We start from the raw sequence: 27,226 nt of genomic DNA, 5'->3' as shown, positions 1-27,226 counted from the left end.
CTACCAGGACATCACCTCCAGCCTTACAGTTTGTGACTACATGGCCAGTATCAAGGGCAGTACCATTCAGCCCAGACTTTTTATGTTCCCATCTGTTGTAGAAAGCTTCCAGGTTTTCTATGAAAGCAGCTTTGATGTTATCCTCTTTTAATACCCTTGTGATTTTAGTCCACAGATTTTCCTCATTTGGGCATACCCAAAAACACTTCTCTGTTTTAATACTGCTTGTAGCTAGTTCTGGGATATCTGCACAAGGAGCGTGACACCAATTTCCACAAAAATGACAATTTATCCATGTGGAAGCCCGTTTGTTTGACTGACCACAGACTACACACAGCTTCATAATGATTTGAATGGTTGATTTACTGCAATTCTACTAGTAACCTCTTGAATATTATATTAATAACCTTAAATGAAGCTCTAGCTATTTGTATTTCTGTTTCTAACTCTTTTTGTATATTGGACAGCTTACTGTCACGTTCCTGATTTTTAATGTTTGTGTTTATAAGGGCGCCTACAAACCCATCCGTTTACAGTCTGCTTTATTGTCCAACGAAACTGTTTGAAACCAGTCCCGGGTTCGGACCAGTCAAGGGTTCGGACCAGTCAAGGGTTCGGACCAGTCAAGGGTTCGGACCAGTCGATCTGCTCTGATCAGTGGGTCACTTATTTTAAACATACTGGTTGGTGATTTGAGCTAACACATGAAGGATCTACTGGAAATTATCTACCCGAGTAATATGTGATTTGACTGATACAAAAAGTATAACTTGCGTGTTGAAGAGCCGGTGATATCTGGCAGCTCCTACAATGACGTACAGTCGATCTCTTTGTTTATCAATCGCTGTATCTGGCTTTTCTATTTTTGTTTTTTTCCGTCTCCACCACAATAAATGCTATATTATCACTATAGTTGACTGGTGCAAATTTTGGAGGAAGGACGCTTTTTCTGTAGTAATAATTGCTTCTCGTTGTGTATATTGCGACCGCTGGTAACTACAGGTTATATGAAATTCACAGTAACGTCTCGTATTTCAAGAAAAAGAAACTAATGAAAGTCACTCCACTCCACTAAGTACCATTATAATACTGGTTAGTTGCTACTACAACACTGTATTCTGCTATTCACTGGTATCACTAGATTATATGCGAGTACACTAGCAGGCCAGGAAGATTATTAAAAACAGCTGACCTGTGGTAAGTTTCTGGCGACTTCTGGCACCTGCCTCTATAGGCTTATCACTTCATTTACAAATTCACCTGTTTTCAAATGACACTTTAGCCTTTATCATCAATATACTAGGGAGCCACTGTAGTATACACTATACACTATGTATACTCAATGCTTTCAGGGAGACTTTCTTTCCTCTGACACAAAGTTCAATTATTATTATTTTTTTTTCACACGGGAAACAGGCCTATGATTCCCCTCTGGCAGTAAACTCTGCTAGGTAATGCACACTAATTCTCCTTTTTTGACTCAGTATATAATGTTTTCTGCCCAAGATTGGTTCCAGGCGCTAGAGGGATGTATCGTATAGGATTGATGACACAAATTAAAGTTCTAGCACGTAAGAGCGACCGTGAAAACACCAGAAAACCGGGAGCACAACGAGGCACGCTGACAGTCACTCGAGTATATTAGTGACACTAGATGGAAAAAAACCCATTCTGGGTGACGCCAAGCCACAAGTGTTTACATTTTGTTCTCTCAACCAATGAGAATCCGGCAAACGCCATCATCACTTAGCTGAAGTGACTCAGGGAAGGCTTGTGATTGGTTAGAATTAAAGAACGGGAATCCAGATGTGCGGCACGAGTAGGAGGACACGTGAAAAAGTGCACGTGTTTCAGGGCGAAAATTTTCGCCTCTGCCCAATAAACTGAGCTAGCAAGAAAACCTTCACCTGTCCTGGATAAGTGAACCCCAACCCTGGCATACATATCACTTTGGCCATAGAAGTTGTCCCAGTTGTCAATAAATGGTACTGCATTATCCTTACAGTGTTTATTCAGCCAACAATTAACATTAATTGCTCTGGGCAACCATTCATTTCCAACACCCCTTCTTGGCAAAATGTCGCATATAACAGGGTGCCAACCTTTTTATGTCTATTGCTGTCCTGAACCTTCTAACTAAATCCTCATTTCTACGCTTGCCTACATCACTGCCTCCAGCACTGAGGCAGCTAATAGGATTGATCCCATTACTGTTCATGATGTTGTCAAGCCGGCTAACAATATCCTCCATCCCAGCCCAAGGAAAGCAAGCCCTCTGTCTCCTACTCCTGTCCTTCCAGCAGAAGGCCCTGTCCATGTACCTAACCTGGTTTTCCCCAACAACAACAATATTCTTACCTTCCTTGGTGTCGTTTGTCGTGACGCTCCCAGTAGTCGATTCACATTCGTCAGGTAACACAGAGAATGCATTAGATGTTTCCACAACAGTTTCCACAGCAGTCTCTTTCTTCATCGTTTCTACCTTTCAATTCGTCTTCTTTATCGTCAACTTCGTTCCATGCTCACCAGGCACTGTCCAGGTTCCTTTCTTGACCTGAGGATTCAAAACAGGAGGACTACTATGAATCCTCTTATTTTCTTCAGTCAATCGCCGTATCTCTATCTTCGCTACCCTCAATTCTTCCTTAAGCTGCTGGTAAAGTTGCTCGATGGAGGGCATCTTGGTTCAGTCCAAGGAGAGTACACTAACGTCCTAACTGAGCTAAGTACACATCACCACTGAGCTAAGTACACGTCACCACCAAATGTTGAGCTCAGTGCATAGGCTGGAAGTTAGTTCTTATACTTCCAAGTAGAAGAGAAGTGGAGAGAGTGAATCACCCTGCTAAACATCCTCTGATGAGCGAATTTCATGTTTGCAAACAAAAGAATTGAGAGTTTGCTGTAGCCAGCTGAAATAAAGGGAAAAAGATTGGGGAACCGATTCCAAACGGCTGGCAAAACCACATCTCTGTTCACCATATTAAAGATATTTCAAAATCAAGTTTGACTACAGCCTTGTTTTCTAGTAGGCCCCTGATGTAGGCCCTTGCTGCATGAGCTGCAGCTTCACTGCTTCAAGAGACCCCAGAGCCTAGTTTGTAGGGCTGGAGTAAACTGACAGCTTCTAGGCGAATGTTTCTTACTGCTGCTTTGGCAACTAGACAGCAAAGAGTGTTACCAACAGCAATGGGTCTGATTCCCCCATCATTCCTCTTCAAACCACATAGTGAGGCTCCAAAAAAGAAAGGTTTAATTTCTTCTGGGATTCGCCCAGCCAAGCAGTTTTTGGCGAAAGTTGTTAATTCGGTGAGAAGAATTGATGCAGATGTGCCGAGTATTGGATTTACCATCTCTCTGATGTGTTGTGGTCTAATTGCAGTGTAACCTCCTGCAGATCCTGCTGGAAATGACACTATCGCCTTATAGACTTCTGATTCTGGCAAAATTAGTTGTTCAGTGATCGAGCCTCCCTCAGGGTTGTTGTTGATGGCAATGGTGTTCCTTACTGGATGTTTGTCTCATAGTGCTTGGGCTGTGGTCTCATCTTTGGGAGCTACAATGTCGCCACTTGTAATTACTCTGATTGCTCCCTCTGTGTTACCTTCTTCAATTTTTTTGGCAAACCTGTGCACAGATTTTCTCGTTTTCATTTGAATTTTTCTTGGGTCTACCTCTGTGATTCCTGCGATGATGGGGCAAAGGGACACAATTATCTGTTTTTGGGTAGTTACGCACTGCCTTGATAACTGATGTGGTTAGCAGCTTGCCTCGTCTTTCAGGAACTGCAAGACAGACATTGCCGAACAGTACGTGTAGGCTACAGCATGCTTTAATGATGCTACTGGCTTCTAAGTTGGTGGAACCTCCATTCACCTGCTTAAGAAGGTCAGTGAATTTCCCTGCTGTATATGGGTGAGCCGCTTTAGGAATGTGAGATAAGGTACTGCTAGTAGTGGATATGAATGCCAGCTGAAGGTTTTTGCAAATGAAGAGATTGCCATTGGAATTGTCATCTACCTATGGAGGCTGTGGGCTGCTCTCTGCAGGGGGCCTATGTGATCCCACACACCCATTGTCTGCACGAATAAAGGCATCCCTGTTGCGTGCTCGAAACTCTCCACACACCTGACATGTGCCTCTTCTTTCATTGTTGGGTGCACTGCTTCCCTGGCTTTGTGGTTGGCTGGCTGCATTCTCTGCCATACTTCAAACTGTGGTAAGCCCGGGCTGAAGGGAGAATGGCACATGGCACATACCACATGTGGTTCATGCAGTATATATACCTCTGGTGTAAATTTTGGGACCCATAGCCTCGGAAAAGTGGATAAAAAGGTTTCAATGACGAATATTTGGATTTCTTCCTGAAGTCATTTCAATATTCCACTTCCCTTACCACCCCATCTTTTCATTCTTTTTTTTACAAATAGGTATTTTTTATTTCATCATATGGTGCAAAAGATTTAAAAGATACATTATTGATATAAAGATGACACACACACTACATGAGGTGTGAGAGATATATGTCTAGCACATATTGTAACGTGTTTGTCGCTGACTATATTGCCAGAATCTTATCCAGCTCCTCAGAGCTGGGGCACATGTCCAAAATACAGAATCATGACCCCTCTGAACTTGGCGAGTGCATTAGGTAATAAACGCATGTTTTTTGCGTGTGTCTTCCTACTCCCTCCGTGCATCGGATTCCTGTTCTCTATTTCTGATCAATCACAAGCTTTTTGTGAGTCGCTTCAGCTAAGTGGCGATGGCGACTGCTCGCTTCCCATTGGCTGAGAGACCAAGGAGTAAACACTTCTTGCTTGGCGTCGCCGAGAGCGTTTTTTACATCGAGTGACACTCATATACTCTTAAATTTTACCCTCTGCAATGTCGATAAGTACTGATTCTTATGTCTAGTGCATAAATGAATAGTTTAGCCATATTTTGATATATATATATATATATATATATATATATATATATATATATATATATATATATATATATATATATATATATATATATATATATATATATATATATATATATATGTGTGTGTGTGTGTGTGTGTATATATATATATTATTGTGGTAAGCGAGAACCACATGACGCTTTAAACCACAGGACCACCCAATCCTACAAGAATGGCACAGCCAGCACACAGCTAGGTGTTGGACCGCCATCCGAAGGTGTGGGAGCTTCTAAGCTAATTTCATTCTAGAGCAGTGTTGTTATTGATCAATACCACTCGTTCGTGGTTACAATAATATATAAATGCTGCTCATGAGGTTAGTACACCAAACAGGGATGAGAATGAAATTAGCTTAAAAGCTCCCACACCTCTGTATGCCCTCGGATGGCGTCCCAAGAGCTAGCTGTGTGTTGGCTGCGCCATTCTTGTAGGGTTTGTTGGTAGCACTCTTCACCGACTCGTTCCCAAAACAGCAGTAAGAAACATTCACCTAGAATCTGCCAGTTACTCCAGCCACACCAGCTGGGCTTTGGGGTCTCTCAAGGCAGTGAAGCCACAGCTCATGCAGCAAGGGACCTACCAGAAGACAAGGCCATAGTCAAACTTGATTTTAGAAATGCCTTTAATATGGTAAGGAGAGATGTGGTTTTGCCAGCTGTTTGGGATCTTTCCCAGTCTTTTTCCCTTCATTTCAGCTGGCTACAGCAAACCCTCAATTCTTTTGTTTGGCGTCCATGAAATTCTCTCATCAGAGGGTGTTCAGCAGTGTCATCCACTTGCTCCACTTCTCTTCTTCTTGGCAATAAGAGAACTAACTTCCAGCCTACACAACGAGCTCAACATTTGGTACCTGGACGATGGCACTCTGGCAGGCACTGAAGAGTCCCTGTTAGAGGACCTACAACTGGTGAAGACACAGGGGAAAGCCTTGTGACTCATCGCCAATCCCTCCAAGTGTGAAATCATCACAAAGAACCGGGAAATAATCAGTGCTGTGCGAGCAATCCTCCTGGAAGTCCATCTGACAGTACCTTCTTGGGAGCACCGCTGGGTCACCAGGCCATCGACACTGTCCTCAAGGACAAATTAAATAACCTGAAAAGAATTGTGGAGAGAATATGCGATCTTGATGCACATGATGCCCTGTATCTCATCACAAGGTGTCTTACCATGGCAAGACTCACTTACTTCCTGAGGTTCATACCCTCTGTTGACAACCCAACACTTGATTAATATGATGCACACCTGAGATCAACCTTTAAGAAGGAACTGAATCTGTCACTAGAGGATCAGCAATGGAATCAGGCAACCCTCCCAGTGCGACTGGGAGGTATAGGGGTGCGCAAAGCAACGCAGGTGTTTGGCTTCCAGTTGATTAGTCAAGAGGATTGTCCCCGAACGTTTGAGAGGCCCGGTAGGAGCAGCCATGCGGTGGGACACCCTTGCAGACTCCTCCAGTAAACCAGCTCCTCCCGAAGAGCACAAACAGTCCCACTGGGGCAAACCAATCATAAAAAAAATCGCCACCATAATGCTCAGCAACGCTTCAGGAAAGTACAAAAGTCGTCTTCTAGCGGTGAAGGCACCATACTCAGATTTCCTTCTAGCTGTTCTCGGTTCCTTCCTAGGCACCCGACTCGTCCCACAGGCCATTCGGATTGGTGTTACACTTCGCCTAGCCACCCATATCCTCACCGAACATAGCGTATTCGCGGCAGGGCGACGGCTGATCAATTCGGACTTAATGGTCTCGTGTGTCATACTTCAGAAGGGAAGTATACCAGACATGAGGAGATCAACGACATCATTAAGAGAAGCCTCGCCACAGCCCGTTGCCCAGCCCACTGGGATCCCCAAGTGCAGAGGTCTGACAGAAGCCAGAAGCGTCCTGATGGAGCGACTATGCTGCCATAGAAGAATGGAAAGCAGATTGCTTGGGACTACACCTGTGCCGCCACATTGACAGACACCTACTTGCCATACTCCGTAGTGGAAGGGACTGGAGCTGCCAGCCACAGGGACGCCTAGAAAACCCACAAATATGAAGGCCTTCCGCCTTGCTATAACTTCATCCCAATAGGGTCTGAGACTCTTGGAGCATTGGGCAAGTGCGCTCTAAAGTTCCTCAAAGAGCTGGGTGAAAAACTCATCATAGAAACCAAAGACCCCAGGGCAGCCAGCTTCCTCTTTCAGAGACAGCGTTGTGATCCAGAGGGAAAATGCCTGCAGCATTCTGGGCACGTGGCCCACTGCCAGGGAGCTGGACGAAGTATTCAAAATGTAGCTCTGAATTACTATCTATGTTGATTTACTCTCTATTGTATTTTTGTCTATGCATTTTGTCAATGTATTTTGTTTTAAATAAAACATATATTAAATATAGGGGGTGGTAGGAGAAAATTTTCAAAAAGCTTCAGGGAGAACCTTGAATTTTTCTGAAGCAAGTTTATTCTTTTCACTGAGAATGAAGGTCCTCAGGACAGTTCCAGAAGTGGTTCCTCTCTCTCTCTCTCTCTCTCTCTCACTATATATATATATATATATATATATATATATATATATATATATATATATATATATATATATATATATATATATATATGTGTGTGTATATATATATATATATATATATATATATATATATATATATATATATATATATATATATATATATATATATATATATATATATATATATATAGATAGATAGTGGTACAACTAACTTAATTCTGCCATTAGAATTGATCACTCTTATGGGGAGATTCAGAAAATGTTTTAACTCTGCACGTCAATAAAAATAGGTTCAGTTATAAACAACACACATAATTATAATAATTATTTTGTAACAACAGTATTTTAAAAGTATAAGACAAGTTAAAGAGTTATGGGTGAGAAATAGAGTATTAATAAATTAGTTAAGAAATATTGTGCATAGTGATGCACTGTGGTTTGTTGTGGGTATAAGTGCTGGGGAATGGTTGGCTCATTCTCCATTATTGTGTTGACCAGACTGGATGTAGCTACTCTCCTATTTCTGGGCAAGATGTGATTTTCCTGGTTTAATATTGCAACAGTAAGACCCAGGTCGGTACTATCCCAGCACGGGTCTTTTCCAAATAGTGACAATGCGTCGGCGCCCCAGTGGGGGGTTGTCGATCATCTTACTTCCTTCCTGCACGGATGTGTTGTAATGATTCCTCCGGTTGGACGACATCCTTCATCTTCAGTCTTGCTGTGGTTCCCCGAGGAGGGTAGGGTCGGTAGTCATCCTCTTTCTGGAGCTGTGGTAACATCTTGGTAAGCTGACGTCCTCTTGAGTCTTCAAACACTTGTTGTCCCAGCTGCTGATGTGGTCGTGAAGTCATTGTGGCATCAGTAGAGTATGTCTCAGCGTCGGTACAAGTTATCAAAACACTGGGTTGTGGCAAGTAAGAAGTAATTATTTTCAGATGGGACCACATGACTAGGTACACATGTGGTGGAATGGCTGAGTCCTACACTAGAAGGTTATATACTACATGTTGTGAAGGTTGGGCCAAACTACTTGCTGTATGTAAATGCTGTAAATAGTTATCCACTGAATATATAATTATTTTTATATGATAATGGTCTAAATAACCTATTTTCTGAATGGAAGGTAAGGTAAGTATCAGAGGCTAAGACAGACTTGTCATAAATGTATGTATCTGCTAGACTTTGTAAGACATTAATGAACTATCCTAGACCCGAGCATATAGTGAGAAGGAACTTGAATTAGTGTGAGATAAGAGAAATCTACATATCATTGGTACATATACTGCTGTAACTTGTTTAGTTAGCACCCTACCCTTCCCCCCCCCAAAAAAAAAACTTCTCTCAGTACCTGGTTACAGTATGGTTCTGTGAACTATTGACTTTACAACATGGCATGCATGATAAATTTACCAAATAAATCATTCCATATCTGGTTGGTGCCGTCAGTATTCCATCAATAATTAATAGTCAATATTTCTTTATTTTCATCATATCAGCGCTACAACTCACTGTGAGCAGCAGAACTGCTTGGTTTATTTTCCATTTGAAAGTGTATCTTATGATCCAAATCTTTACTCGCTTCAACAGGTTCAGCATTATCTTTTGTAACTATTAAATTTTCTGAGTGAAGCAACAAGTTCTGTTGAGTTGGCAGTGAGTCCCAGAAAGCACGAACCTGTTGGATACAAATATTGTAATAATCTGAAATAAAACTGTGTTAGTTCTTGTCAACTACACTTAATACAGCATTACATTCTAACACCATTTTCACAATTTTAAAAGGCACACTGCTGACACGAATAAAAACAAAGAGGAATGTAGCATAATGAGCCTTTATGTGAGCAATGATCTGCTCTAAGGACATTTTAATAAAGTTACCCTTAGAGTCAAAGGTTTTCTTTATGGACCTGACTTCAGAGAAAACCTTGTCTCAATAATGATTTCTGACAAAATTTTGACTCGGTAAAAACTTGCACTGCTACATGTATATTCACTTGCACTGCTACATGTATATTCACTTGCACTGCTACATGTATATTCACTTGCACTGCTACATGTATATTCACTTGCACTGCTACATGTTCAATTCAATTCAATTCAAAGTTTATTCTCTATAAGGATTAGAATGCTGAGTTTACAGAAATTTGGTTATTGTTTGGTTTACATGTAGTAAAATTGTGATTACAGAGTGTACCACTAGAACGCTTAGCATGGCTAGGCATTTCGGGCATACTTAGTTTTATTCTTAATTGTAAAATATTACAAATTATGAGGTAAGTTGGTATTATGGCTAAGTGACTAAATACTAGTTTATGAGTTTAGCAATGTGAATGCTTTTGTTTTGGCACAGTATATAGTTTCAGTATTGGAGTATCACTTAAGACTGAGATTAATATTTCTGTTTATGGTCAAATGAGTGAGCGAGTGTAAGTGTGAACCACCAGGTGGTATTCGTGTAGTTAGTTGACGGGGTGTATCAGGGAGATAAGATGTTTTCTAATGGTAGTTTTGAAGGTGATGAATGTGTCTGCAGTTCTAGAGTTCTCAGGTAGGGTATTCCAGATTTTAGGGCCTTTGACATACATTGAATTTTTGTAAAGGTTTAGTCGGACACCGGGAATGTCGTAGAGATGTTTGTGTCTGGTGTTATGCCTGTGGGTTCTGTCACAACTATCAAGAAAGCGTTTTAGGTCAAGGTTGATATTAGAGTTTAAGGCCCTGTAGATATAGATTGCACAGCAGTAAGTGTGGATGTACTGAACTGGGAGTAAGTTTAGATCTTTGAAGAGTGGGGGGGTGTGCTTCCAGGGATGGGATTTAGTGATTATTCTTACTGCAGCTTTTTGTTGGGTTATTATTGGCTTTAGGTGTGTTGCTGCAGTTGATCCCCAAGCACAAATAGCATAGGTGAGGTATGGATAAATAAGTGAGTGGTATAGTGTGAGAAGGGCATTTTGCGGCACGTAGTATCGTATCTTGGAGAGGATCCCAACCGTTTTGGATACTTTTTTGGCTATATGCTGGATATGGGTGCTGAAATTCAGGTTGTTGTCAAGGTATAAGCCTAGGAATTTTCCCCCATTATTTCTGGTAATTAGAGTGTTGTCAATCTTAATGTTAATTTGTGCATCTCCTGCTCTGCTACCAAACATAATATAGTAAGTTTTGTCAGTGTTAAGCGTAAGTTTATTGGCTGTCATCCAAGTCGATATTTTAATCAGCTCCTCATTCACAATGGTGTTGAGGGTGGCAAGCTTAGGGTGAGAGATGACATAAGTCGTGTCATCAGCAAAGAGAATGGGTTTCAGGTGTTGGGATACGTTTGGAAGGTCATTGATGTATATGAGGAAGAGCAGGGGACCAAGGACACTTCCCTGCGGAACTCCAGTGTCAAGTGGCCGTGTTGCTGATGCTGTGTCTTTAATGGTGACGTACTGATACCTATTAGTAATGTAAGATTTGAAATAAGCAAGCGCATGGCCTCTTATACCGTAGTGGTCAAGTTTGTGGAGTAGGATTTGATGGTTTACTGTGTCAAAAGCTTTTCTTAGGTCAATAAAAATTCCTAGTGGATATTCCTTATTTTCCAATGCTGTGTAAAGCAGATCTAGCATTTTTATGATTGCATCATTAGTGCTTTTATTTTTCCTGAATCCAAACTGGCAGGGGTTGAGTATGTTTTGAGCCGTTATAAATGAATACAGTCTCTTGTACACGAGTTTCTCAAAGATTTTGGATAGCAATGGTAAGTTAGATATTGGCCTATAGTTGTTTAAGTCTGTGGGGTCACCACCTTTATGTATTGGTGTAACCCTTGCCATCTTGAGTAGTTTCGGGAAGGTGCTAGTCTCTATTGACTTGTTAAAAAGTAATGAAATAGCATGCGAAAGGACATGGGCCGCTCGCTTGTACAGTAATGGTGGGACATGAGACAGATTCCCCGAGTTATTTTTAAGTGACTTTATGATCCCAATGACTTTTGTGGGCTCAGTTGGTGCAAGATAGAAGGAATTAGGGAAATTTCCATCTAGGGAGTCCCCGGCATGGGCATTGGTATGTGGGATTTTACTGGCGAGATTAGATCCTATGTTTGAGAAGAAGTCGTTTATCTTGTTAGCTGTGTCAGTGGGATGTAGTGGTGTTTCATTAGGTTTAGTTAGGACAATATTCTTGGTTTTTCTCAGTTTGTGGGTCCCTAGAATCTGAGAGAGTGTTTTCCAGGTCTTTTTTATATCTCCTCTAGTGTCTGTGAATCTACTGGAGTAGTATAGTTGTTTGGCTTTTATTACGACTTTGGTGAGAGCTGATGAATAGTGTTTAAGAGTATCTTTGTGTATTAAGCCCTGTCTATATTGCTTTTCATATTGGTGTTTCTTGTCTATGGATTTCAGAATGGCGCTGGTTAGCCATGGGCAACCAAGCCGTTTGTTTGTGATCTGTTTTGTTTTTATAGGACAATGTTTGTTGTATAGTCTAAGTAATTTGTTAAGAAAGATGTCTGTCCAGTCATCAATACTTGTACTGCTTCATGTATATTCACTTGCACTGCTACATGTATATTCACTTGCACTGTAACATGTATATTCCCTTGCACTGTTATGTGTATATTCCCTTGCACTGTTATATGTATATTCATCTTCACTGCATTTTTAATTTTGAGCTAAAAATGTAAGCTTAATTTATAAAGAGAATTATATAACAAATGCCAAAATGTTCACTTTGGTCTCAATTGAAAGCTTAAAAATTTAAATTATTTGTTTAGAAGCATTATTTAATATATTTTTCTAGGATGAAAATGCTGATTACCATATTTTTTAATTTTACAGTTAAAAATAATGGCGAAATCTGTTTTCTCATGCAATATAACATATAAAATGATGAATTATTCATGTCTTATTTGGTTGCTATGATATGCATAATAATGGGATCACATGGTTTTCATAAACATTTCAGGGGGTCCTTTGAAATCCACAAAAGTTAAATTTTTTGGGATCCCATTTTGGGACCTAGTATTCCTGAAAAACTCCCCTGGACAGTATTTAATACTCTATATGAATCACAACATAAGTGAGTACCGCTCACTGTCAATACTTTATGCCAGAGAGAGCATATATCTCTATTTTGTAAATTAAGAATGACTTATGCGATCGGCATCAAATTTTCAATAGTAGTCAGCTATTATTAAATAAAGATTTGAAGAACAACTGACAAGTGCAGGTTCCCTCTGTTCATGTTTATGGAAGTTAATCCTGAAACTGGTTTCCAGGAGCCAACTTTAAGAACCTCTTTTGATAAGCTTCACAATTTCAACACTGGTCAACGTTTCTTAGAAGTCTGGTGTTGTTATTAGAGAATTTAGGCGCCATTTTGTCAGTTTTACTTTCGAAATGACATAATATTATTTTATATTATTGAATTATTTTGCCTCAATGCTGGTTCGTGACTCTTGATCTAAGGAAGTGGATTTATCTGCCGCATTTTTGCATCAAATCTGAATGCCTTCCATTCCACAGACATTATATGATCCATACGGGTTTAGCCCTTTCTATATTAAAACAATTCTTATTGACATTGCTAGAAATTGCTGAAAAGTTTTTTGTGTGCATATTTAATTACTTTTTTTTTATTCGCCGGTAATCTCTCAGCCCGGGTCTTATCCAAGTAGTGGTGACCCGGCCTTGGCTCCCTATCTGGGGAGTGTCTCGAGACCTAAGTCTCCCAGGGGAGGAGGTACAAGTACCCCCTCATCTTTGGGACCAACTGTCCCCAGGCCTAGCCACAGTCCCCGCCCTCAAGGGGCTCGTAGGGAGAAGCTAGGCCTCTCTGGTCTGCCATCCCCACCCCAAAGGGGCTCGTGGGGATGGCAGTCTTACGAGCTGCAGATGGTAGCAAGCTCAGCCTGTCGGTACTTTTTTTGTGAAATGAGTACAAAATGTCTCTTCTGATAAGAAATAAGTCAGATTGGTTGGTTTTATGGAATTATCCTACCTACTTAATCCTATCTTCATTGAATTATCCTATCTACTTAATGTATTTTTTGTGCCCACAAAATCCGACTATCTTCAACACGTATGTCAAAAAGAATGGTAAGTTATGCTCCCATCATAAAAGTTACTTTACTTATTTACTGATTTTCCTGCTTATTTAAACTTTAAACACTGGCCAACCTTTCTGTGTGAGACTCAATGTATTTTTTTTTCTTTTTTGATGAAATTAGGAAAATCGATTTTTTTTCATGCGATAATTCCTGAGTGCCTCATCCTAATAGCTTCAGTCCTTAACTGCTGATACCTTGATAATGCAGCTTCTGAACGGCTTCAAACTTAGTGTGCTTGTATATTTTAGACATTCTCTTGTCATCTGTTTGTTATAACAAAAGAATGCCTCTTCAGTTTACCTTTTAAGCTAGTATTTTTAGTGGAATGTTTGCATTAGCTCTGAGTTGTGATATGCATCATTTTTTTAATTGAATAAATTGCGGTATCCCAGTTTTATAAAGTTTTTCTTCTTCTCTTTTTTAGTAAATGTCTACAGGAGAAGGGGTTACTAGCCCATCGCTCCCGGCATTTTAGTCGCCTCATACGACACGCATGGCTTACGGAGGAAATATTCTTTTCCACTTCCCCATGGACAATAGAAGAAATAAAGATAGAAATAGTAACATATATTGATAATAAAAACAATAACTACAGTGGAACCTCAAATTTCGAACGTATCACTTATCGAACTCTTCGAAAATCGACCACTTTTTTCGAACCAACTTTGTCCCCATTATTGAACTCGCCCCTTTATTAAACTGCCGGGTACCAGAGCTGTCTGCCAGCCCACTCTGTCCGAGTCCCCGCGCAGGTGCCGTGAGCCAGTCTGGCTTTGTTGATGCTCAAGTGAACACTAACCTGCTGTCTCATTTTACGATTAATTCGTTGTGTTTAGTGCTTGTGGGACTGTGAAATAAGCTACCATGGGCCCAAAGAAACTGCTAGTGGTACTCCTGTGGTAAAGAAAGTGAGAAACATCATAGATGTGAAGAAGGAAATAATACAGAAGTATGAGAGTGGTCCTAGTGGCATAAAAAGACAGAGAAGGGAAGGAAGGGTTGTTGAGGTGGTTCGGACATGTAGAGAGAATGGAGTGAAACAGAATGACTTCAAGAGTGTATCAGTCTGTAGTGGAAGGAAGGCACGGTAGGGGTCGGCCTTGGAAAAGTTGGAGCGAGGGGGTAAATGAGGTTTTGTGTGCGAGGGGCTTGGACTTCCAGCAGGCATGCTTGAGCGTGTTTGATAGGAGTGAATGGAGACAAATGGTTTTTAATACTTGATGTGCTGTTGGAGTGTGAGCAAAGTAACATTTATGAAGGGATTCAGGGAAACTGGCAGGCTGGACTTGAGTCCTGGAGATGGGAAGTACAGTGCCTGCACTCTGAAGGAGGGGTGTTAATGTTGCAGTTTAAAAACTGTAGTGTAAAGCACCCTTCTGGCAAGACAGTGATGGAGTGAATGATGGTGAAAGTTTTTCTTTTTCGGGCCACCCTGCTTTGGTGGGAGTCGGCCAGTGTGTTAATAAAAAATAAAAAATTGCGGTATTAACTCTGGCCATCACTCTGTTATTCTCATCATACTCTTGCCTTGGCCTCCTTTTGTTCTGTGGTGAGTTATACATCACTGCAGTTACCACCCTGGGACCTCCAGACTGAAGTGTTCCTATTATGTAATCTCTTGCTTCTCCTCTGTCTCCTCTCTCCTGCTCATCAAAATCCCATTTTGTTTTTGATGAACAGTGCCACTTCTCCATCCCCTCTGTTCCCTCTGTCCTTCCTCACGATCTGTTATCCCATTGGAAAGATGGCATCTGTTATCATTCCTTTGAGCTTGGTTTCGGTGAGAACTATGATGTCCAGTGATGCCTCTTTGATTCTTTCATGCCACTCCTCCCAGTTAATCATTATTCCATCAGTGCTGGTGTACCAAACCTTCAGTTTACTCTCTAACGCTGTGTTCTGGGAGGTCTGTGTGGGTGGGGGCCTGTAGTATGCTGTGGGATTCTGTAACATATTGTGGGGTGGGGGATGTAAGTGTGCATTGTAGTTTTTGTTTGGATAACATGTTTGGCTGTGGGGTTCTGATGGTGGTTCTTTGTGTGCTTGCGCTTGCTGCTCTGCCTGGCTCTGGTTGTCTTCTACTGACTATGTTCTTGTCTGTCTTCCTAGAGTCTTTCGTTAATGAGTCTTCTCCCTCAGCTGCTGTAATTCTGTTCTTATTCTGTCGCAGTCTAGGAACACCCCTTCAACCATGGTTTCTCCTGTAAGATCCTGTTCCACACTATTTCTGTTTTGAAAATCAGTTTGATCACCCAATTTCTCCCCTTACAGCACCTTCCTATTTTCTGAAAATTTGCTCTCTTGCCTATTTCTTTGATGATATTCAATCTCCTGTTTTTCTTTCTGTCATTTTTCACTATGTGTCCTCCCTTTGCTCTCCTGAAGACTATGAATAAACACTGATTTCTCCCTCTCCTCCTCCCATTGCCTTTCCCTCAGTGTCACTGGGCCCCATTAGTACATAGCCATTGTCATTCTTATTTTTCCTGTAACTCTTGGTGGCATGATGGTGCCTTTGCATGAGCCCTGCCAACTTCTCTACCTTCTCCCCCTCACATACTGCAATCCCTTCTCCAAACAGCTCTCCCCCTACATTCCTTGGCCTTGCTTGGTGGACTGATGGGGGCCTTAGTGTAATCTTGTCTCCTTCCTTTCCATTGGGCTCCTCATTTAATAGGGCTGTACCTGCTTCAGATGTCATGTCTCACTTCAGCATATTTACCTCATATTCAAGGGCTTGTATCCTGGCTTCTGCCACTTTAGCTTGTGACTCCAATTTCTTATTCTCATCCTCCATCCTCTTCTGCATTCTCGCAGAAAGCTCACTTAGTTTGCTTTCCCAGTCTTGTTCCATGTAGAAAAGGAGCCAGACGAAAGACCTGGGCTCATCCAGGTCCTTTCAGGCCGGTAAATAAAATCTATGCTTTTCTTGATATTTTCTACATTGTAGATGATTAAATGAACAATGAATATTGCTTTAAGAAGAGCAAAGTAAAACTTTAATGACAATGTTTCATTGTCATTATCATCATATTTGTATTATAATTTAAATAACTAGTACCTCTCAATCTGTTAAACTTAACTATTAAATGATCTTATTCTAATTTTATTATAAATTTACTGAAATAAGCGGCAGCAGCGGCAGCGGCAGCAGCGACCTCCGAGCTCCGTACTTTTCTCCAACTACCAGAGCTACCAATGCTCCTATGATGACCTAGTTACATGCAAAACTGCACTACCCAACGTAGCACCCAGAATGACCAAAGATTACCAACAGTGAAACCTACAAATCGAACATAATAGAGATCAAAGGAAGACTGCCCACAAACCGAAAGCAACACCCCGCTGCCAGCCGAACAACGTAACCCTAAACTTTGTATAACTACTTCTTCTTAACTACAACAATTCCTGTAGTATTATGAGGAGCAATCTAAGAGGAAACAGCACCAAGGCCAGCAAGAAAACGCCGAAAAATCAACTATTCAACAAGTGTAGTCAGGAGGACGCCGGCCCAGCAACCACCCCACTCACCACCACTCAAGGCGACACCACAACAATGACAACAAACATGGCTGCCACCAGCCCATCCTCCCCTCTCTTCCCCGGATTCAGCCTACCAAGTAGTCTCTCAGGTATGACCAACGATCCAGATACCCTAAAGTCATACATCTCCAACTTAGTTATTGAAAATATGAATCTTCGAGAGACGCTAACAAAACAAGACACCAGGATGACACAACTCGAGAACAAAATCCTCAGTCTTGAACAAAAGTTATCAACACCAGGAATGACAAACTGTGACAAGACCATCCAGACAGTCATAGATAGCCATACCCAACAAATAATATCTCTTAATACAAAGGTTGAAGAAGCAGTAAAAGAATGGAAGAACAACTTAGATAACCAGTTCAGCGACTACTTTGCTCTCCAAGAAGATAAAACTGAACAAGATAAACTATCGGACGCAGTAATAGTTAACAGTCCACTTTTTCCCAGTGATATGAACCAAACAAACAGCAAAGAAATTACTCTGCAGATCATAAAGGACCAAACAAGTGTTATTGTACCAGAGTCAGAAATAAAAGAAGCCAGGTTACTAGGATCCCATGGTAGAAAAAGTGTTATGCTTAGATTCCACTCACATGACAGGAAAAAAGACTTAATTATTGCATCTATTAAAGTAAAGAAAGAGGTATACATAAACGAGTGTCTTACCAAAAAACGTCAGAACCTCCTGTATAGAGTCAGAAAACTTAAGCGGGAGAATAATGATGCAATACACCAATGCTTCACTCGGGATGGGAAAATTCTTGTTAGGAAAACAAATGTAGGTCAACTGTACACAATCACGAACGAGAATGATCTGTCACGATTTCTCAGGGATACTAATCTTACAGAGAATAACTAAACAATGTCCAACTTAAAAGCCTACGTAGTGTAGTGTATGTTTTGCTCCATTATTGTTCAAATTTCATTGTACAATCTCTTAGAATTTAAATAATCAACTACCTCATTTTGTGATTTTACTAGTAAGCATAAGTCACCTTATGTAATTTTCTTATTTACTATTGTTTGCTTAAACATTAGCTGAATTGATACTTTCTCTGTCCATATTACTACCTCATATTTTTTTAAATACTATCAATTGATATTACCTACTAAAATTAATAATTATCATTTATACTATAATTTCAATTTACTCTTAACATTTTTGACATTTAATAACCATTACTTGTCTAATTACCTTTACCTGTTTTATACCACATTTACTATCTTAGAGTTCTCTTAATTACCTTGTACTGCCATATAACCTCAAGTATAACTACCAGTGCAATATTGAATGAAATAAACATTACTTTTTCACTTTTTTTGTAATCATTATTACTTACTAAAATTTTATTAAACACCATATGTACTACAAGTCAATTTTACTTTTGTACATTAAACATTATTTTATACTTCCCATAACATTTTGTTACCAAATTTTCAAGTTTGCATATTCAACTCCAACCTTTATATTATCCTTTGTACCTGTCTACCATCTTACTATCATATTATAACTAAGACATTACCATTATTCATTGTTCTTACCTGTCCATTTAATTTTTTTACCACTACTTGTTTTTTTAGTCACTTTTTACTGTGTGTGCAATTAGTGTATATTCCAATTACTTTTTTGCAAGTACCAAAACTATCTTTTGCTAGCTAGTACCAACTACCTCATTTTTTTACTTTTTATTGTGCAATAAATTGCTCAACTTATTTAATATTACAAATCAGATCTTACTCCTAAACCAATATTATTTCATAGTGACTATCTGTCCATTTAACTTGTTTACCATTACTTAATTGTAGTCCCTTATATATTTTTTGTCCTTTATTTTAGCTCTATATAACTACCTTAGATCATATATTCGCAATTGTTAAACTAATCAAGGTGCTATTCTCAGGTGCTAAAGTTAATAAGTTCACTATTTTGCCATTATACTCCAAAGCTCATTTATTTGATTACCACTTTATTGTTCACCACAACTTATACTAGTCCCTTTTATATTATAATTTTATATTATAATTCTAACTTTAAAGAATTACCTTTAAAGTACTACCTACTATCATATTCCCAAGCTCCATTATTTGATTATCACTTTATTTGTTCACCACAAATTATTTTAGTCCCTTTTATATTGTCTCCCTTATTTTAGCTTTAAAAAACTACCTTAGCTCATTATTTTTTACATTTGTCAAATAATTCAGGTGCTATTTTTTTAGCTTTAGAATATTTACTTTATTTTTTACTTAATTCTAACTATAGATTCACTACAAATCTTATGATTACAAGCATTGATCCTGATACCCACCTCTTATTTAATGACTTAAATGATTCAAACAGTTACTGTAATTACTACACAGCAGAACAATCAAAGGCACTTCTCAGAGCCAACAACAACATAACTATCTTTAACTACAATATCAGATCTTTAAGCAAGCATTATGATGACCTCCTAGCATTACTAAATTCCTTGCATGCTAATATGTCCATCATTACACTAACTGAAACCTGGCTAAAGCCTGATACTACAGATGTCTGTGCCATTCCTGGTTACACAGCCATACACAACTGTAGGCCAGACCAACAAGGGGGTGGCACAGCTATATACTACTCAGACCAACTAGAATGTATCACTAATACTTGCACAAGGGATGAACATGGGGAATATATAATAGCTAAATTCAAATCCAAATACCTACAAAAACCTCTCACAGTGATAAACATCTACAGAATTCCACAATCAAACATTAGCCAATTTAGTCAAAACCTAGGAAGTATGATAACTGATGCACGCATGAACAAAGATCACTTACTACTCTCAGGTGACTTCAATATAAATCTCCTGCAAGACCAGGACCCACACGTTACTGAATTCACAAACACAATGAGTAACTGCATGTTGCTACCAACAGTAACAAAACCTACAAGAGTTACAGACTAGTGTTTCCCTACTTGACCACATCTGGACCAACACCATATCCCCTTTAAAATCAGGCATAATTACAGATAATACCACAGACCACTACCCTACTTTCCTCATAACAACTCTTGGTAAAATACCCCAAGACACTACTAAAGTCACCTTCAGACTTCACAATGAGGCAGCCATTAATAACTTCACAACAGCAGTAACAAACATTGACTGGCACACTGAGCTAGAAATCTATACAGATATTGACGAACGTTTTAATAATTTTCTAAAAAAGACCCAATACCTTTATAACAAGCACTGCCCTAAAAAAGCTAAACAGATGAGAGTTAAGAGACTGAACAGTCCCTGGCTAACATCCAGCATTCTCAAATCCATAAATACAAAACACCGATATGAAAAACAGTACAGAATGGGTCACGTAACCAGAGACCAAACAAAACGTTACTCGTCAATCCTAACCAGCCTGATAAGAAGGGCAAAAAAATTGTATTATGAGAACAATTTATCCAACTTACGAGGTGATATAAAAAAGACCTGGAAGACCCTATCAGAAATTCTGGGAACAAAAAAGATATCACAACATAGCGAAATAAAATTAACAAAATCAGATGAACCCCAACTCCCACCAGCAGAAACAGCAAACAGACTCAATGATTTCTTCTCCACTATAGGTCAAAACCTTGCCAATAATATCCCAAGCTCAGATACCCCACCAAATGACTACCTCACTGGCAACTACCCGAACACACTGTTCCTAGCTCCGACTAACCCATACGAAGTCTCCCTTATTATCAACGCACTGAAAAACAAGGCAGGAGATTTAAATACCTTACCACCCTTTATATACAAAAAAGCGTCACAAGTACTATCACCAATCATTGCAACACTCTTTAACAAATCCATTGAATCCTCCACCTTCCCTACAGTTCTCAAAATAGCAAGGGTCACCCCGATCCATAAAGGAGGAGACCAAACAGAGTTGAATAACTATAGGCCAATATCCAATTTACACCCTCTCTCAAAAATCTTCGAAAAATTAATTCATAAACGAATCTACTCCTACCTCATCTCCCATAACATTCTCAACCCCTGCCAATTTGGATTCAGGCCTAATAAAAATACTAATTATGCTATTATACACATGCTAGAACATATATACACTGCAATAGAGAAAAAACAAGTCCCACTGGGGATCTTCATTGACTTACGTAAAGCTTTTGATACAGTTGACCATGACTTGCTCCACGTAAAATTGTCACACTATGGTATTAGAGGGCACTCCCTCAACTACCTCAAGTCTTACCTCAGCAACAGAAGCCAATATGTGTACGCTAATGGGGCAAGCTCTTCCGCACAACCAATTACAGTTGGTGTCCCACAGGGAAGTGTCCTTGGCCCTCTTCTCTTTCTCCTATACATAAATGACCTACCAAATGCTTCGCAATTACTCAAACCCACACTTTTTGCAGATGACACCACTTACGTCTTCTCTCACCCAAGCCCAGTCACGCTAGCCAATACTGTAAACACCGAACTACAGAAAATATCTACCTGGATGAGGACTAACAAACTTACACTAAACATTGACAAAACCTACTTCATTCAGTTTGGTAGCAGAGCTACAGATGTACCTCTTAACATAACGATAAACGGATCACCTATCACAAAGCTAACAGAGGGAAAATTCTTAGGAATCCACCTCGATAATAGACTCAAATTTCATACACATATACAACAAATTTCTAAGAAAATTTCCAAGACTGTAGGCATACTATCGAAGATACGGTACTATGTTCCACAGTCAGCCCTCCTGGCCCTTTATCACTTTCTTATTTACCCCTATCTCACCTATGGAATTTGTGCATAGGGCTCAACAACAACTAACCATCTCAGACCACTAATTACCCAACAAAAGGCTGCAGTTAGAATGATAACAAATTCTCACTACAGGCAGCACACTCCACCAATATTCAAAACACTCAACCTACTCACCATACAAAACATCCATACTTATTATTGCACTTATTACATATATAGAACACTTAACTCTGATATTAACCCTCCCCTCAAACATCTCCTTGCCAACCTCAACAGAACACATGACCATAATACAAGGCACAGATCACTCTTTGATGTTCCTCGTGTCCATCTCACGCTATGCAAAAACTCAATGCACATAAAAGGCCCTAAAATGTGGAATTCATTACCTTTAAATATAAAAGAAACACTACCTGTTTATAAATTCAAGTCTCTTCTCAAAGTTCACTTACTCACTCAAAACCAAATAAATACTGAATAACTGAACCATATAAATTGTGTATCCTAAATGTTACTCACATTATATCACACAAATGTTAAACCTAACTTTGTTATTTTTTGTAAATACACTACCTAACAGAATACTCCATTCTATGCATGCAATGCATGCAAGCATAGGACCTGTCTTTGTAATACTCATTTGTACTTTATAGTTTTCTGTTTACAATAATGTCTTATCACTGATTTCATCATTGCTTAGTTAATCTTAAGTTAATTTTAAGCCAGCCCGTAATGCTATGCATATAAGTGGCTTTGGCATGCTGCTCTTACCTGTATTTTTTGTACCTCTGTTTGTATGCTAAATTTCTAAATAAATAAATAAATAAATTTTAGGTATAATAAAGGCTAAGTTTCGTCAGAGATGTTGTGCATTCATTGTCCCTTTAAGTTATTGTATATACTGTGCAGTAACACTGAAATTTAGATTAATGCTTTCATTTGTAATAAAGCAACAACAATAATCTCCATAAATGATTATAACCAATTCTCCTATTAAAAAGTCAAACAGATTGTTCATTCCCAAATTATGAGTTAAATAAAAGCTCTGCATAACCTGGGGCTTTGTATAAAGTACGTCAGTAATATCACGTTTTCTGTACCAACTGTAAGTCATTATTTATAGAAATAAAATTAACTTAATTTCATCATGTAAAATTAGTTCGTCACATAAGTTTAGGTTGTCAGTAAATACAGGTGTCTTCCACGCTTTGTTTTCTTATCATATTTGGTGGCAGTCCTTCCATTTCAATACACCGATGATTTTACTTATAGTTTCTACACGAAGAAAATGGGAGAAAATGGGAGAAAGTACAACAGATTACCTTGTGCCTATAGTCTGCCTTCATGGTGGGGGTCGGTGTGAGAGACAAGTGATGGAGGTTGTCTGGATGTGCAGCTTCCCACACTATATTTAGAGAGTCATCAGGTGTTGGATTCCTGTCATAAAATTAGGATTTGTGATCTGGGTGAAACATACATTAGATATGCCATGAAACTATCGCCCTTCATTGGGTTATACTGGTAAAGAGCATTTCTTCCAAGGAGTTAGAGCTACTTTCCCTTCATTCAGAATGAAAAGAATTTTGATCATATAAAACAGTTAATTTAATCAATTTCCTAAAAGAATTTACAGTTAAGAATAAAAAGATCTTTAGGGTAGAGCAAAAATACAAGTAAAAGACTCTTCATATACGTGACTGTAGCTACCCTACCCTTGCTAAGAGTTATTAGTTAAAAGTTATTAGCCCACCCCACCACGGTCTATGACCCTTGAGGGTTGAGCATTTCACCATGAATTTAATAGTAAGTAATTGTTGTCCACATAACCACATTACCCAGTAGCTGCAAAATTGGTCCAGAGTTTGAGCATGATGTGTCTCAGTGTGAGGTCCTCTGGCCTCTCCAGTGGCTTCCACTCAGTGTTCTCACCAGTAAACAGGTAGAAGAGATCATCCCCGTGAGTCACCCCTGTACACCACAACATCCATATGGGTTTAGTGCACTTTTATAATAATAATAATAATAATAATAATAATAATAATAATAATAATAATTATCATTATTATTATTATATTACTACTAATGCAAATTATAATAGTATTTACAATTATTATTATTATTATTATTATTATTATTATTATTATTATTATTATTATTATATTACTACTAATGCAAATTATAATAGTAAGTATAATTATTATTATTATTATTATTATTATTATTATTATTATTATTATTATTATTATTATATTACTACTAATGCAAATTATAATAGTAAGTATAATTATAATAATAATAATAATAATTATTATTATTGTTATTATTATTATTATTTTTGATAATAATAAAAATAATTATAAGAACATAAGAACATAAGAAAGAAGGAACACTGCAACAGGCCTACTGACCCATGTGGAGCAGGTCCATGTCCCCCCACGGATTAGACCAATGACCCCTCCACCGGATTAGCCCAATGACCCACCCAGTCTGATCATCTCCACTCAAGGATGGAGCACTGCACCAGACCCAGCAGCACAAGCTAGTCAGGTCCAACTCACACCCACCCACACCCACTCATGTATTTATCTAACCTATTTTTAAAACTACACAACGTTTTAGCCTGAATAACTGTACTCAGGAGCTTGTTCCACTCATCTACAACTCTATTACCAAACTAGTGCTTTCCTATATCCTTTCTGAATCTGAATTTTTCCAACTTTAACCTTCACCAGAATACACTGATGGGGAGCGAATTATTGTTAGTGAAGGAACTGGAGTTACTTTCCACTTTCTTGAAGCAAGTTTTTGTTGGACTCTACGGGTCTAGCGCTTCCCCCAAAAAATTGCCCATAGATAACATAAGAACATAAGAAAGGAGGAACACTGCAGGAGGCCTGCTGGCCCATACTAGGCAGGTCCTTTACAATTCACCCCACTAACAAAACATTTGCCCCACCCAATTTTCAATGCCACCCAAGAAATAAGCTCTGATGTGAAAGTCCCACTCAAATCCAACCCCTCCCACTCATGTACTTATCCATCCTAAATTTGAAACGACCCAAAGTCCCAGCCTCAATAAACCAACTAGGTAGACTGTTCCTCATCAACTACCCTATTTCCAAACCAATACTTTCCTATGTCCTTTATAAATCTAAACTTATCTAATTTAAATCCATTACTGCGGGTTCTCTCTTGGAGAGACATCCTCAAGACCTTATTAATATCCCCTTTATTAATACATATCTTCCACTTATACACTTCGATCAGATCTCCCCTCATTCTTCGTCTAACAAGTGAATGTAACTTAAGAGTCTTCAATCTTTCTTCATAAGGAAGATTTCTAATGCTATGTATTAATTTAGTCATCCTACGCTGAATGTTTTCTAACGAATTTATGTCCATTCTGTAATATGGAGACCAGAACTGAGCTGCATAATCTAGGTGAGGCCTTACTAATGATGTATAAAGCTGCAGTATGACCTCTGGACTTCTGTTGCTTACACTTCTTGATATAAATCCCAGTAATCTATTTGCCTTACTACATATGCTTAGGCATTGCTGTCTTGGTTTAAGGTTGCTGCTCACCATAACCCACAAGTCCTTTTCGCAATCTGTATGGCTAAGTTCTACATCATTTAACTTATAAGTACTAGGGTTATGGGCACTCCCAAGCTTCAGAACCTTGCATTTATCTACAATGAACTGCATCTGCCACTTTTCTGACCAAGAATAGAGTTTGTTTAAATCCTCCTGAAGTTCCATAACATCTACGTTTGAATCAATTATCCTACCTATCTTTGTGTCATCAGCGAATTTGCTCATATCACTAGTAATTCCTTCATCAAGATCATTGATATATATTATAAACAACAACGGGCCCAAGACTGATCCCTGTGGAACGCCACTTGTTACAGACCCCACTCGGATTTAACCCCATTTATGGACACTCTCTGCTTCCTGTCAGTGAGCCATGACTCGATCCACGAGAGCACTCTTCCCCCAATGCCATGAGCTGCCACTTTCTTTAACAGTCTATGGTGCGGAACTATATCAAAAGCCTTACTAAAATCTAAGTAAATAATATCAAATTCTTTATCGTGGTCAACAGCCTCAAAAGCTTTACTGAAGAAAGTTAATAAATTAGTTAGACAAGACCGGCCTTGTGTGAATCCATGCTGAGTATCATTATTTAAGCTATGCTTATCGAGATGGCTTCTTGTAATCTCAGCTATAATTGACTCTAGTAATTTGCCTACAATTGAGGTCAGGCTTATTGGGCGGTAATTTGACGGTAACGACTTGTCCCCTGTTTTAAAAATAGGAATTACATTAGCCATCTTCCACATATCAGACAGTACACCTGTTTGAAGAGATAAATTAAAAATATTAGTTAATGGTTCACAGAGTTCCATTTTGCATTCCTTAAGAACCCTTGAAAAAACCTCATCAGGACCCGGCGACTTATTTTGCTTCAGTCTATCTGCTTCACAACCATTTCACTAGTGACTGTGATGTTACATAATTTGTTTTCTTCTAGTCCACTATAAAAATTAATTACTGGAATATTGTTAGTGTCTTCCTGTGTAAAAACTGAGAGAAAATAATTATTAAAAATCGAGCACATTTCATTCTCTTTGTTAGTAAGGTGCCCATAGTTATTTTTAAGGGGACCTATCTTATCTCTAACTTTTGTTCTATAGACCTGGAAAAAACTTTTTGGGTTAGTTTTAGAATCCCTAGCAACTTTAATTTCATAGTCCCTTTTAGCTTTTCTTATCCCGTTTTTAAGGTCCCTCTTAATGTCAATATACTGATTCAAAAGATGACCCTCACCTCTTTTGATACGCCTATAAATTGCTTTCTTATGCCCTAGTAGATATTTGAGCCTATTATTCATCCATTTTGGGTCATTCCTATTTGATCTAATTTCTTTATATGGGATAAACGTTCTTTGAACAGCATGTATAGTGTTCAGAAAACTGTCATATTGATAGCTCACTTCGTTACCCCAGTCAACAGACGATAAGTGTTCTCTAAGCCCATCGTAATCTGCTAAGCGAAAATCTGGGACTGTTACTGAGTTATCGCTACTATCGTACTTCCATTCAATGCTAAATGTAGTTGATTTGTGGTCGCTAGCACCCAGTTCCTCTGAAATTTCTAAATTATTAACAAGGGATTCATTGTTTGCCATAACTAAGTCAAGCAGGTTATTTCCCCTTGTAGGTTCTGTCACAAACTGCTTCAAAAAACAATCCTGAACTACTTCTAAGAAGTCGTATGATTCTTAATTCCCAGTCAAGAAATTCCAATCAATATGACTAAAGTTAAAGTCTCCTAGAA

At 38.9% G+C, this 27,226-nt stretch overlaps 1 protein-coding gene across 1 annotated transcript in view; it reads right to left on the bottom strand.

The window, feature by feature from the left end:
- Nucleotides 1-7,793: 7,793 nt before the first annotated feature.
- LOC128702842 (carboxylic ester hydrolase) overlaps nt 7,794-27,226 on the bottom strand; it is a 69,284-nt gene continuing 49,851 nt past the window's right edge. The window contains exons 10-12 of the mRNA XM_053797270.2: nt 23,719-23,851; nt 23,206-23,320; nt 7,794-9,161 (exon numbers count right to left, since the gene is read on the bottom strand). Of these exons, the coding sequence (XP_053653245.2) occupies nt 8,985-9,161; nt 23,206-23,320; nt 23,719-23,851 (425 nt within the window). The 3' untranslated portion in view covers nt 7,794-8,984. The remainder of the gene's footprint in view (nt 9,162-23,205; nt 23,321-23,718; nt 23,852-27,226) is intronic.

Source organism: Cherax quadricarinatus, chromosome 91 (assembly GCF_038502225.1).
Source record: "Cherax quadricarinatus isolate ZL_2023a chromosome 91, ASM3850222v1, whole genome shotgun sequence".
Taxonomy (NCBI): Eukaryota; Metazoa; Arthropoda; class Malacostraca; order Decapoda; family Parastacidae; genus Cherax; species Cherax quadricarinatus.
Note: the sequence above shows the minus strand (reverse complement) of the source record. Positions and strands in the feature narration are given on the sequence as shown.